The sequence below is a fragment of the Salmo trutta genome, chromosome 7 (assembly GCF_901001165.1).
Source record: "Salmo trutta chromosome 7, fSalTru1.1, whole genome shotgun sequence".
Classification (NCBI taxonomy): Eukaryota; Metazoa; Chordata; class Actinopteri; order Salmoniformes; family Salmonidae; genus Salmo; species Salmo trutta.
This window is the reverse complement of record NC_042963.1, coordinates 19,767,396-19,782,438: the sequence shown is the minus strand read 5'-3', so window position 1 is coordinate 19,782,438 and position 15,043 is coordinate 19,767,396. Positions and strand designations below refer to the sequence as shown.

The following is a 15,043-nucleotide window of genomic DNA, read 5'->3' as shown; positions in this document are numbered from 1 at the left end:
AGGACAGGTGAAACAGATCAGGATGTGACACCCAGCAAAAATGGTATTTTCATTGATGACTTTCATTCATCCAGCTCTTATACTGTATTTAGCCTCACAATGAAGTGTTTTACCCCTTTCTTTTCAGGATAACCAGGGCTACAAGTGGAACACAAAACTATTTGACAAAATCCGTTTTATTGACAAATGTAAAAAAAAATATATATTTAAAAGGCTGCCAAAGCAAAAACCTGGTAAAAATAAATGTATATGAATGCTGTACAGAAATAGTTTTCTCACTGGGAAATTAATATCCAACTAGTCGATGACAACTGTGAGTTTGGAGTTTGTGACTTCAACTATGTGAGGTTATTACAGTATTATAGACACTATGTCCTAGGATTTCCGATGATCTTCTATGTAGAAGAACCCCTTACCTTCTAACAACTCTAGTGTAGTTTGTGAACATCAAAGAGCAAAGCGTGTTACATGTTCCTGAATCTCAGCTTTTCATACCTACCTTTTAATAGTTTGTAGCTCAAACCATTCGGAATCTACAGACGTTTCTGTTTAAAATACCTGGCACCAGGCCCCTTGGGGATTCGCCCTTGTCTCACAAACACCGCTCAAGCTCAGCCCCCGTTAATTACACAAACTGGTTGGTATCTACAGAAGAAGAAGAAATAGACAAATCCAATGTTCCAACCCAGAAGTCTGTAGCTCAAACACATGATTTAAAATGGGTTAGAAGTCCAAAACACGCCGACGTTACGGTGGGACTCAATGGGTTAATCGAATCCCCTCAATGACAGTCATGTCAACCACTTCCTAGCCTTCTACCACACCCAATTCCATTTTTAGGTGGCCCCCAACCAAATTATTATTAAAAAAATGTGGGGAAGTCAACTTACTGTTCGTATAGTAGTAGAATACACAATGTCGAATTTCGAAATTCGCTTGGGGATCAGAGGTTTTCCTCTTGTTATGTCAGTCACTGATAGTCACTCAATTAGCCCATGTCATTTAACGTTTTATAGATTGCTAGGTAAATTAGTCTAGCCTGCTATCTAAACTTTGTAGTAATCATGGCCAAAATACTGACCGGGCACGCATGATATGTGTCCAGGGGACCTGACCTCTTGATTTTGTTAGTCACTCTCACTCAGATATCGTATGCACATGGCATAATGCCGTTTTCACGTGTTTGTCAGAACTTCCTATTTCTTAAATGTGATGTTGGAAAAATGACTTATTTTCATTGACGTGCTTTCTGGTCGTAACACTTACACTACAAAACCAATACGATTTTAGCGAGCTTGATCAGTTAACTAATGTTGCTTGCTTAACATTGACGATATTGTCAGACTAGCTACATTATCTATATTGATAAGGTTGAGGTTGTCAAAAACGGATTTGTTGTCATCTTTTGGTTGAAAGGTAAAATGTCAGTGGTGAAACTTCACAACTTCGCAACTCGGGCCACAACATTTTCTGAGCCTCCCACTTGTAATTCTGACTTGGAGGGTCATTCAGATGAAACTTCCCAGTCAGAACTAGGAATTTACGATAACACTGATAGCATGTGAACGCGACATATGTCATGGCAAAATATGTAGAATTGCAGGAAATTTGCTTAAAAACGGCACATTTTTCTCGCCATCCAATGCAAAAATGAGTGGAATCGCATGAAATTTGTTTTAAAACTGCAAACGTTTCCCTCTGCCCCATGGAAAAAATGTGTAGAATTGCAGGACATTAACTTTAAAACTGCACAAATTTTTCTCTCTGCTGCCAAGGGGGGCACTAAAATGTTTTGCAGGCCCCAAAATACTAGATGGCATCTGTGTAATATATCCCCCGTGAAGGCAGAGGCCCTCTCTTTGAAATCTTTATGGGAAGAAGTGAGATTTCCCATGTTAACAATACAATATTGGGCTATGTACACTGCTTGCCTGTTTCATTGAGACAAAATGGTGACAAAAATAAATTACAGTGCCTTTGGAAAGTATTCAGACACTTTGACTTTTTCCACATTTTGTTATGTTACAGCCTTATTCTAAAATTGATTAAATAAAAAATAAAAGATACTCAGCAATCTACACACAATACCCCATAATGACAAAGCAAAAACAGGTTTTAGCAATTTATTTACATAAGTATTCAGACCCATTGCTATGAGACTCAAAATTGAGCTCAGGTGCACCCTGTTTCCATTGATCATCCTTGATGTTTCTACAATTTGAGTCCACCTGTGGTAAGTTCAACTGATTGGACACGATTTGGAAAGGCACACACCTGTCTATATAAGATCCCACAGTTGACAGTGCATGTCAGAGCAAAAACCAAGCCATGAGGTCTAAGGAATTGTCGGTAGAGCTCCAAGACATGATCGTGTCGAGTTACAGATCTGGGGAAAGGTACCAAAGCATTTCTGCAGCATTGAAGGTCCCCAAGAACACAGTGGCCTCCATCATTCTTCAATGGAATAAGTTTATAATCACTAAGACTCTTCCTAGAGCTGGCCGCCCGGCCAAACTGAGAAATTCGGGGGAGAAGGTTCCTTGGTCAGGGAGGTGACCATGAACCCAATGGTCACTCTGACAGAGCTCTAGAGTTCCTCTGTGGAGATGGGAGAATCTTCCAGAAGGACAACCATCTCTGTAGCACTCTACCTATCAGGCCTTTACGGTAGAGTGGCCAGATGGAAGCCACTCCTCAGTAAAAGGCACATGACAGCCCACTTGGAGTTTGCCAAAAGGCATCTAAAGACTCTCAGACCATGAGAAACAGTCTGATGAAACCAAGATTGAACCCTTTGGCCTGAATGCCAAGCATCACGTCTGGAGGAAACCTGGCACCATCCCTACAGTGAAGCATAGTGGTGGCAGCATCATGCTGTGGGGATGTTTTTCAGCAGCAGGGACTGAGAGACTAATCAAGATCGAGGGAAAGATGAACAGAGCAAAGTACAGAGAGATCCTTGATGAAAACCTGCTCCAGAGCGCTCAGGACCTCAGACTGGGGCGAAGGTTCACCTTCCAACAGGACAACGACCCTAAGAACACAGCCAAGACAACGCAGTAGTGGCTTCAAGACAAGTCTCTGAATGTCCTTGAGTGGCCCAGCCAGAGCCCGGACTTGAACCCGATTGAACATCTCTGAATAGACCTGAAAATAGCTGTGCAGCAAAGCTCCCCGTTCAACCTGACAGAGCTTGAGAGGATCTGCAGAGAAGAATGGGAGAAACTTCCCAAATACATGTGTGCCAAGCTTGTAGCGTCATACCCAAGAAGACTCGGATATTATCGCTGCCAAAGGTGCTTCAACCAAGTACTGAGTAAAGGGTCTGAATACTTAGTTAAATGTGTATTTTTTAAATTTTTTATAAATTAGCAGTCATTTCTAAAAACCTGTTGTTGATTTGTCGTAATGGGGTGTTGTGTGTAGATTGATGAGAAAAAACAACAATTCAATCAATTTTCGAATATGGCTGTAACCTAACAAAATGTGGAAAAAGTCAAGGGGTCTCAATACTTTCCGAAGGCACTATATATACCCGTTTTTGCAACACAATGATGCAAGCAAAAATACATTTGGGACTGATTTGCTCGTAAAAAAATGTGTGGGGCAGAAACAGGCCAGTTATCTCAAAATATATAGGTCAATTATCATTTCTACAAAACCGGTGGGTTTTTCTTTTAATCCAAAATAATAATTAATATCATATATACGCTGAGTATACAAAACATTAGACAGACTGACCAGGTGAATCCAGGTAAAAGCTGTGATCCCTTATTGATGTCACTTGTTAAATCCACTTCAATCAGTGTAGATGAAGGGGAGGAGACAGGTTAAAGAATGATTTTTAAGCCTTGAGACAATCGAGACATGGATTGTGTATGTGCACCATTCAGAAGGTGTTCCTAATGTTTTGTACACCCATCTAGTACCGGATCAGACCCCCCCTTAGCCTCCAAAACAGGCTGAATTACTTGGGGTATGGATATGTTCAGATACGCTGTGGCGTTCAAACGTTGCTCAATCGGTATCAATTGGAAAACATTCCCCACACCATTACACCACCGCCACCAGTCTGAACCGTTGACACCAGGCAGGATGGGGCCATGGACTCATGCTGCTTATGCCAAATCCTGACATTGTCATCAGCATGAAGCAACATCAACCGGGATTCATTGGACCAGGCAATGTTTTTCCACTCCTCAATCGTCCAGTGTTAGTGATCGCGTGCCCATTGAGCCACTTCTCCTTGTTTTTAGCTGATCGGATTGAAACCCGGTGTGGTTGTCTGCCGCAATGGCCCACCCGTGACAAGGACGGAAGATGTCGTTCTGCACACCACTGCTGTAATGTGCCGTTATTTGTCCGTTTGTGGCTCACCTGTTGGCTTGCAACATTCTTGCCTTTTTCCTTCCACCTCTTTCATCAACAAGCTGTTTTCACCCATAGGACTACAGCTGACTGGATGTTTTGTTTGTCGCACCATTCTCTGTCAACCCTAGACACTGTCGTGAGTGAAAAGCCCAGGAGACCGGACATTTCTGAGATACTGGAACCGGCGCAACAGGCACCGACAATCATACCATGCTCAAAGTCGCTTAGGTCACTCGTTTTGCCCATTCTAACGTTCAATCTAACAGTAACTGAATGCCTCGATGCCCGTCTGCCTGCTTTACAGATCAAGCCACGGCCACGTGACTCATTGTCTGTAGGAGCAAACTATTTTCATGAAACTGGCCACTGAGTGCATCTCTGTATGGGTCTGTGTGTAATGATGGGTACTGTGTGTGTGTTTCAGTGTGTAAAAGATTGGGTGGACAAGAGAATGGCTACTGTAGTCAGAAATGCAACCAGGTGATTGTCCTTTGATGCAAATATAAAACATATCTAAGAAATATCCCACTTCTCAAACCATCACTCTCCCAGGCAGACGCAGTTAAACTCGTCCACGCCTTCATCCTCTCCCCACTTGACTATGGCAACGCTCCGTTCAGGAGGCCTTCCAGCCAAATCACTTCAGAGGCTACAATTTCTCCAAGATAATGCTGACACAGTCTTGACCAGAACCAGGAAGTCAGCCCACATCACCCCCATTCTTGCTGAACTCCACTGGCTAACACTACAGCAACTCACCACTGCTTCAAGTCCCGAAGACAATTCTCCATACTATGGGGGACCAGGCCTTCTGCTCCATTGCCCCTCGCCTATTGAATTCTCTCCCTGACTCTCTGAGAGCCACACCATCAATCAGAATTTAAAACGGGCCTTTAATGCTTATCTGGGACGTCCTTTTATCACCTAGCCTACTATTGCTACTTCCTGCCTTGATTCTAAATGTGTGATGTTTTTAATAGTCATTTTTTGATAATTATTTTTGCCTATGTAGAGCTTTGAGATGACACTGCAATGAAAAGCGCCATACAAATTAAATGTATTATTGTTATTATTATTATCCCCACAATAGACTTTGGTCCTAAACTGTGATCATAATATATACTCTCACAAATAAAGACAAGTTCACACACAGAAAGACAGACATTGGAAATGAAGATAAATGACATACATTCAAGACTCCTTATTGTCCCTATCAACCACAGTGAAACAATTTACAACATTCTAAGTCAACATCAATGGGGCATTTTTGTTAGACGAAAACAATTGGCAGTTTGTGGCATGTAAACATTATTTTAGCCAATATTAAATTACTACAGTACCTCCTTAATGTATCTGTGTATGGGCAATTATTAATATCAGGAATGAATCACAGTATCACAGTAAACCAGCTCCAGGTAAGTTATACATTATTTATCATGACAGCATACTATCAAGTAGCATATCAAAATTGACATTCATTTGACCCACCTCCGTAAACTATTTAACCAAAATGTATTTTGTATTTTAAACAAATCTTTCCCCACAGAAATAATCCCACTGGGTAGCATACCTAACTAGATAGAAAACAAAACATTGCACGTATTCAGGAACAAAACCTCTTCCCAATCATCCCAAATGACTTCCCATATCGAACCATGTGCTGGTTGTGTCAAGAGGGAAAATAACTAATAACAAAGAGTGGATTGTCCACAAAATGCCTGGTTGAGCAATTATTTCAAGTCTCGTTGGTTGTGCTGGCTGTTCCTGCCAGCTCCGGAATGCCACGACTGGAAGTGGGTCAAAACCCAAGGCTTCATTCTGATTGGTTTAGCTGGTCTCGGGAAATTGTTGGACTGCATGTGTGCGTGCGGGTATATTGTGGGACCGTAGAGCGCCGACAACACATTAAAACGAACTCGTTGCAAGATTAGTTTACACACATATGCACATGGAAACACACGCATGCACAAACACACACTAAGAGATTCACACACCCACACACAGAAAAAGTTGCCGGGCCTGCTAAGAGTGTGCAGGTAAGTCTTGCTGGTGAGTAGGGGGTAGAGGTTGGCTGTCTCCTGGTAGTACTGGCAATGCTTGACCTCCAGGGGGCACTGCTTCTGTAGCTCCGCCATCTAAAGCACATCATTGCGTTTGAAACAGATAAAAGTAAGTTAGGATGATTCTTCTTCTTCAACCCCCCCCCCCCCCCCCCCCCCCCGAGTCAAATTTTCACTTTGTCTTCCACTGGCATCAATGCTTGACTAAGTGTGAATTTGACTTAAGAGGAAGTTAGGATCCGACCGATGGTCATTATTCATGTTGGCAATACTAGTCTAGTAGAGGATGTTATTACTGAAGGCAACTTGTACTGACCTTTGACCTCAACGGCCGCATTTGCTTTTTCAAATTTTATTATCTGCATTTGTTCCACCGCCTGAGGACAAGACAGACAAGAGATGGAGATGTTATCTGACCCCAAAAAACTGGGAGAGCGATGACCCAGTTCAAAAGTGTTACAAGACAAATTGTAGCTGAAAATGTGCTCTTTTTTGTTTATGGTGAGCCAGTGTCACAGAATAAAAAAGTCAAATTACGAGTCACTTATTTATTAAGTTAGTTACCCCTCTAATACTGAGCACTTAATGCTACTGTCTCAAAGCTTGTCTGCTATGGGACTGCAGATACATTTTGTGTCAAAAAGGTACGTTAGCTGTTTATTCTGACATTTTGTAAATGCTAACATTGATATGAGGTACTGTACTAGGTTACCTGCTGCAGCTCGGCTTTCTGGGCGTTGAGTTGCTCCTGCTGCCTTTCCAGCTCCTCTTTCTGTTTCTGCAGCTCTACGTTCTTCTGGTTGAGGTTGCTCTCCTCCTGGGCCAGCTGCTCCTCAAACAACTTCATCTCCTCGTCCGTGTAGGCCGGGGCCTGCTCCAGAGTCTGGAGAGGAGAAGACGTGGAGGGGAGAAACAGAGAAGGGTAGAAGCTCCATTATTGCATTGCCTCTCAGGGTTAGGGTCAATAGCATTCAGTTCCTCTTGACCACTTCAGGCTCCAGTAGGAAACCACACTGAGGTGGCGGTAGTTTCCTGTCCCTTACTTCCCAGCTGTCTGGCTCTTTGAACTCTTTCTTGTTTGTGGACATTAGGAACTCATCCAGGGAGACCAGTCTATCCTTGTTGGTGTCCACCTGAGTACAGATGAAAGGAATGAAACGTCAGCAAATAGGTTGACTGAAGAAGCAGTATTGATTTTGTGTGTGTGTGTGTGTCTGTATGACTCAGTGACTCCATCATACCCCATCCCTCCTGCTAGCTCACCTCATTCATGACGTGTTCCCTCATGCGCAGTCTCTCCTCCTCCATCTCTGTCATGTCATCCTCTTCAAGATTAGGGCTGTACATCTTCTCCAGCTACAAAAACACACACATTTCAACTCTGGGCCTGCTCGAGTTACCACACACACACACACACACACACACACACACACACACACACACACACACACACCTCTTTAGTGAACAGGGCTTCGAGCTCCTGTTGATCAATGTAGCCATCTCCGTTGGTGTCTGGAAAAAAGAAAATGGCTTCAATAAAAAAAGTGCTTCCTTTGAGGATTTCTTAATAAGGTCCATTGTGATTGGTGTGTAATTTGAGAACGTGATAATATTATTTTATTAGGCTTTTGAACGTGTGAATGGCTACTTGTGTGAGTTTACCGTGGAGTTTGAAGAAGGTCTTGGGGTCAAAGTCATTTGGGTCCAAACCGTCAGACTCCTTCCAGACCTCTTTCAGCTGGTCCTGACTGCCCTACACACACACACACACACACACTTCACTAGTACAGTTTATAGAAATACCCATATACCGTGTAAACTAGGGAACCAGTAAGGATTTCCTACGCCGGACAACTTATTGATAATAATCAGCATTTTATACAGTACCGGTAAAAAGTTTGGACACACCTACTCATTCCAGGGTTTTTCTTTATTTTTACTATTTTCTACATTGTAGAATACTAGTAAAGCCATCAAAACTATGAAACAACACACATGGAATCATGGACTTCAACTGTGTACATATGCCCAAGCACACGAAACACACACACATGCATATTGACACCACACATACACGCTGCTGCTACTCTGTTTATTATATATCCTGATTGCCTAGTCACTTTTACCCCTACCCACATACTGTATTACCTCAACCATCTCGTACCCCTGCACATTGACTCGGTACTGGTTCTCCTTGTATATAGCCTTGAGTTTTTTATTTTATTGTGTTACTGTTTGGGGCGGCAGGTAGCCTAGTGGTTAGAGCGCTGGACTAGTAACTGAAAGGTTGCAAGATCGAATCCCCGAGTTGACAAGGTAAAAAAAAAAATCTGTCGTTCTGCCCCTGAACCCACTGTTCCTAAGCCGTCATTGAAAATAATTTATTCTTAACTGACTTGCCTAGTTAAATGAAGGTAAAATAAAATAAAAAAATCATTTTTTATTTAGCAAACATTTGTCAGACTTTAACTCTGCACTGTTGGGAATGGGCTCATATGTAAGCATTTGACTAAAGTCTACACCAATTGTATTATATATGACCAATAACTTTTTATTTGATCCTCAGTTTTCTCCTATCACAGCCATTCAACTCTGTAACTCTTTTAAAGTCACCATTGGCCTCATGGTGAAATCCCTGAGCTGTTTCCTTCCTCTCTGGCAACTGTGTTAGGAAGGTCTTTGTTAGATTAGTATCACTGTAAATTCCTACAGGGTTGTTAAGTTGTAGCCTTATCCTAGATCTGTTTGTGCATTATAGCCAACTCATATGGTTGGCTATAGGTCTACAGCACAAAAAGATTGAAGACCAGGCTAGTTCATTTGGGGTTCAGTCATTTGGGGTTTAATATCACTGAAATATCTTAGCGGGTGGTTGATTATCAAGGTAAATGTCTTACATGGTGATTGATTTTGGGTTTAGTTATAGTATCATTGTAAAATCTCAGCCTCCAGTATTTATGCTGCAATAGTTTGTGTCGGGGGGCTAGGGTCAGTCTGTTATATCTGGAGTATTTTTCCTTTCTTATCCGGTGTCCTGTGTGAATTTAAGTACGCTCTCTAATTCTCTCTCTCCCTCTCGGAGGACCTGAGCCCTAGGTCCATGCCTCAGGACTACCTGGCCTGATGACTCCTTGCTGTCCCCAGTCCACCTGATCGTGCTGCTGCTCCAGTTTCAACTGTTCTGCCTGCGGCTATGGAACCCCGACCTGTTCACCGGACGTGCTACCTTATCCCGGACCTGCTTTTTTCGACTCTCTCTCTACCGCACCTGCTGTCTAACTCTGAATGCTCGGCTATGAAAAGCCACCTGACATTTACTCCTGAGATGCTGACCTGTTACACCCTCTACAACCACTGTGATTATTATTATTATTATTATTATTATTATTATTATTATTATTAGACCCTGCTGGTCATCTATGAACGTTTGAACATCTTGGTCATGTACTGTTATAATCTCTACCCGGCATAGCCAGAATAGGACTGGCCACCCCTCAGAGCCTGGTTCCTCTCTAGGTTTCTTCCTAGGTTCCAGCCTTTCTAGGGAGTTTTTCCTAGCCACTGTGCTTCTACATCTGCATTGCTTGCTGTTCGGGGTTTTAGGCTGGGTTTCTGTATAGCACTTTGTGACATCGGCTGATGTAAAAAGGGCTTTATAAATACATTTGATTGATTGAAATGTCCAATACGGTGGTTGATTTAGGGTTTAGTTAATGTAATCATGTTTCTGTCCAACCATTTTTAAGCAAGTAAAGTAGCTGTTGGATAAAACAGCCTGATGGAAACAGCAAATTGTCTGTAAACTTCCCTAAATATCGACAAAACAAAATGACGCTCGATTAGTGGATAATTTCTGGGCCGGTGAAACGGTTCATGCAACAAATTGGCAGTGGAAACAATTTTTTTGGCGCAATTGTTGATAGAATAGGCCTAACCATCATGTTGGGGTAAATATGCAGTCATGCAATAGAGGGTTTAGTTATGGTATCATTGTAAAAGTCTTACAGGGTGGTTGAATTTGAGTTAATTTACAGTATCAAGGTAAATGTCTCGCATGGTATTTCGTTTTGGGTTTAGTTATAGTAGCAGGGTAAATGTCTTACAGGGTGGTTGATTTTGGGATGGTTTGCGTGTTTCTTCCTCAGCTCTTCGTAGTGCTGTTCCTCGTCCTTGCGTTGTTCCTTGTCGAGGTTCTTCATGTGCTCCTTCCTCTTGTGCTCCTTCATCATCTCGTACCTCTTAAACTCCTCGTGCCGATCCTTGTCATAGTTTTCCAGGTCACTAGTAGCCTATATAAATATCAACCAGGAAAAGGAGACAACGAGAACTGAACAAATGAAAACAAAAGCACGATTTCAATTCAACCCCTAGCCACTTCTGAAAAGGCTTTAGATCTGTGTAGATATGGAATTGAGCAAAATAAATAATATTTAAGCCTACAGTTCTGCGTCAGAGACTAGTAACCCATGGACCTGGAGGGATTTCAAATCAATAACAAATGTGGACAGAGACTATTATAGAAGAGACTGAGAAAGGATGTGACATGCTCTTGATGATTAGTTTGAAGTGCAAATTATATTAGTTCACATAGCAACATCACTGACTTCAGACTCATCACTTAGAAGTAGCACGCTACCAAAGGATTTGCATTAGGCGCTGGAAAGGTCAGAGTTCAAACTGAAATCACTTTTAGTTGAGTGTACATGTTCAAAATAGTCTTCATTCCGATATTAAGAAAAACGAAGTAGGTTTGCGTCCTTCTTTACCAAGGAGAAATCTAGAATTTTCTAGTTTAGTTCACACACAACCCCAGGCTCTCTCTCAACTGTCAAAGCTGATTTGGGCATTTACCTCTGGCAAGCCAGCTCTCACCAACAAAGGACAAATAGCTCAGAATGCTTCAGTGCCTCTGTGTAATTAAATCTACAAGTGAAAGCTCAGGATTGTTAATAGCAACAAAAACGTTAATTTGTTCACCATGGATAAAGAGGAGCATTACAAGGTAATTCAAAGACCTCTATAGGTCAAATCGACCCTATTTGGGGACACTGTCGTCCTCTAAACATTTTTCCATTGTCTAACATCACCAGATAGAGCACATGTGCATGGCCAGGATGAACTTTCCAATACATTTGCTATTCAAACAATAAGTTAGCTTCAAGGCTATAACCCCTTTGGGGTGGATGTCCTAGCTCACAAGAGAGTTTAAAAGTTATTTTATGCTTATTCATTCAAGAGGCATCATTTATAGAGCAAACATTTCAGCTGTTAGGCCATTGTCAGCGTGTGAACTTTTAAAAACTCTCTTTTCGAGTATGGACCCTGGTATCATTTTGGTCCATGCACCATATGTTCTGAGCAGGGTGGTTTCAAGAACCATTGTGTGGTCATTTTAAACATTGCATCACGTTGTAGTGTGTGTATAAACATTCCTACCGATTTAATAAGCTTATCCAGGTCCTCCACTTCGAAGGTGTGTGGGTTCATGTGGTTCATATACTCAAACTGCATGAGCAGCGCCTTGTGGTTCATTTCTGGGGGGGGAAGAGAAGTTTCCTATTAGGAGGGAAACTAATACTGTACGATTTAAGTGGTTACAAGTTGCTTGCTGACAACTGCTGCCAAAAAGTATGCGCATACTTTATATGATGAGGTAATTGTGTAGTTACAGCTGAAATGTATCCACAATTCAATCATTGTAATTAATTGTGTTTGCAATAAATTATAGTGACCTTCACTCTAGAATATTGTACATTAAAATCCTCTCTTAACATTTATAAACTAGTCACTCGCACCTCTTTTGAATGATACCACCAAGCAGTTATTAATATTGTGGATATTGGACAATGGTAGTGCAACGCTAAAAGACGGTGCTAAAAACTCACAGGCAGTTGAGAGATTGTTTTGATGACCGACTCTTGCTTTGGCGGTGACCGCAGCCAGGTATTTCTGGCAGTCCCAATATAAGCATGGTCTTGTTTGAGTGCAAGACCATGCTTGTTAGTAGTACCTCAACCCCTCTTCCAAGATGTGTCAACATGGACATTTCCACAACATGTGACTTTCCTATTTACTTGCACAATAGCCTCAAGGCACTTCCATTTTCCTACGTGACGGACTATATCAAGCTTAGGATGTTGGTGGTGCATTGCATCATATGTCCTGTCAATTGGACAAATGTTCCTGCTGATAGGATGGCTGCCAGTTGGACAGGAAAGGACATATTTGAACAAAAGACCAGCGTACCATGCCCTCCCTCAACATCTTGTTTAGCTTTGATGAGCGTCCGTAGCCTGTTCACCTCCTGCCTCTTCAACTCGTCAAGTTTGGTCCTCACGTGATGGCCGACAAAGTCCAGCTCTTTGGCCAGCTTGCCTTGCTGCTCAGAAACAAAAAGCAACCAGAGATTTGAGTGACCAATAACAATAAATGGAAACCGACCAGGAGGCCAGCTGGGTCATGTTCATTAGGGCATGCAACGAACAGTTGAAAACATTTTGCAACAGAAAAAAAAGAGCATTTCTTATTGGACAAGTCCGGGTAGTCCCTCCCTGTTTTTTTGTCAGTTTGGTGCCTAATGAACACAACCCTGCAAATGCTGAAGCTGCTGGGGTACCTTAATGTCCTCCATGTCTGTGTTGTGGAGCTTCTCTCTGAAATGCTGGTCCTTCTCCAGGAAATCAATGACTTCCCTGAGGTAGCGGTCATAGTGAAGCCCCGTGTCCTGAAACAAAAAAACAGTCAGAATCCACATTGTAGTGCGTAAGTGGGACAGAGATGAAAGGGGAGAGGTTTACATTGGATTCACATGGCCTAGGTCTAAACCTCCTTCCATTTCCTACAGCCTTTCTTCTTTCTTATGCGTTCAAATAGCCTAACCTTAGCCAGTCTCAAAATATTATTTCACAAGTATTAAAAAGACCATCTGCTTCCTACACAGTCGTTATCACTTCTTCATCAAATTGCACATGATCAGTACTGCAACACACACACACACACTCCACTCACCACACTCTGTGGCGCCTCTAGTTTCTGCTCTGGGGTTTCCAATTTAGTCTTGTCCACAGCGATGGGCACTGCTTCCACACAGAACCACAAGCTCAGGACGAGCACAGGGCAGCGGCAGACGGCTTTACTCCACAACATCTGTGTACACAGGAGAACATCACCAGCCTAAGGTTAATAAGTGGCTACATCAACAGCTGCTTCAAGGGAAAGTACACAGGAGCACATCACCAGGCTAAGGTTTATTGGCTACACAGCTGCTTCAAGGGATACTATGAGAAATTGCTGATGGTAAAAACAGACAAATGTCATATTTCAGTTGGTCAAATGAAATAACACTAATCTATTTCTCACAGACATAGAATGGCAAGATGTACAGCATCTGTTTGAGCCTATAGGTACGTAATTGATGTTGCCAGTTGCCAATGGAGCTCTTTATGTATAGAGTGTATATTGCATTCCTAAATGTTTCATAGTGATAAGAACAAAGAGGTTTATACTGTAAACATCCCCTTCTTACAGTAAGCTCACTGGCCTGGGAAATGGGCCATTGATTTTGCAATCAGTGAACCCACACACACTCCTCCCTATTGACCAATGTGTTGACAAGTAAAATGTTAAACTAGTTTAATCTCAATCTCCACAGTAACCTCCCCACCAAAAGAAAACAGTGGTGATTGTGCCACTCACGTGTCTGTGGGATAAACCAGGGAGTGTGCTCAGCAGGACATAACGTGTTGGAACGTTCAGATAGAAATATCTTATGTAGAACAAAAATGCCAAAAAGGTTAAATAAAAAAATGTAATAAAATGTCGACTCTGTTCAAGGCATTTTTATCGGCAACTGAACTTGGCCAAGTTCTCTTGGGCTTTGACACCTGAAAGAGAAGCTTGTCAACCTGTTTAGGTATTACTTCACGACACGACCTCATCAGCAGCATCCAGTAGTTTTGAACCTGTTGTTACATCTGTGATCTAGCTATCTAATTTTATCAGGTCCATATTGTGGGTCTTTCTTGATAATAATGAGTTCTGGCTATATGTGTAAGAAATACTGGAAACATCATAATAACTACTTAAGTGTCGAACAAGTAGGCTGTGGATGATTTCCCTTCAACTGTTCCAACATGTCCAACTAACGTTACTGAACTGTCATTTGTCCATAATAGCATGATAATAAATGTCATTTAAAAGCTAAGAGAAACAGAAACTTACTTTGACAGCTGCCCCTTCCAAGTAATTGTCTGTCACGTCGCGCTTTTTGAAACGTTAATTTATCCAAACGTTAAAAAGACTGGAGTCTGTTTACAGCTGTCATGCACTTTACACCGGCCAGAGTCTCTTCCTAAATCTAGCGGTCGTCACTAGTTATCACAGCCACAAAGTCATAATTACGCTAGACCCCGCCTATTTAAAAAATATTTATAATCCTTCTTCTTAATATCTGAATTTAAAGCTAACACGAACCCTAACCACACTGCTAACCTTATGTCTAACCATAACCTTAAATTAAGACCAAAAAGCAACAAACATTTTTTTTTTACGATGCCAATTTTGACTTTATGGCTGGGGTAACTAGTGACAACCCTAGGAATAGTAGTAAGATC

The 15,043-nt window shown here is 41.8% G+C and overlaps 1 protein-coding gene across 2 annotated transcripts; it reads right to left on the bottom strand.

Moving 5' to 3' along the window:
- Positions 1–5,425: 5,425 nt before the first annotated feature.
- Positions 5,426–14,808, bottom strand: LOC115197089 (nucleobindin-2). 2 transcript variants are annotated; one of them, XM_029758274.1, is made up of 14 exons: positions 14,652–14,808; positions 14,127–14,196; positions 13,440–13,577; positions 13,048–13,155; positions 12,678–12,810; positions 11,868–11,965; positions 10,535–10,720; positions 8,094–8,184; positions 7,885–7,943; positions 7,695–7,787; positions 7,475–7,564; positions 7,144–7,314; positions 6,748–6,808; positions 5,426–6,506 (listed from the first exon to the last, which is right to left on the bottom strand). In XM_029758274.1, exons 3-14 carry the CDS (start codon positions 13,575–13,577, stop codon positions 6,394–6,396), a joined length of 1,341 nt encoding a protein of 446 aa, XP_029614134.1. In that variant the 5' UTR covers positions 14,127–14,196; positions 14,652–14,808; the 3' UTR covers positions 5,426–6,393. The 2 variants fall into 2 exon arrangements, with proteins under 2 accessions (XP_029614134.1, XP_029614133.1); XM_029758273.1 differs by lacking the exon at positions 14,127–14,196 and having other exon boundaries at positions 14,652–14,807.
- Positions 14,809–15,043: the final 235 nt, after the last annotated feature.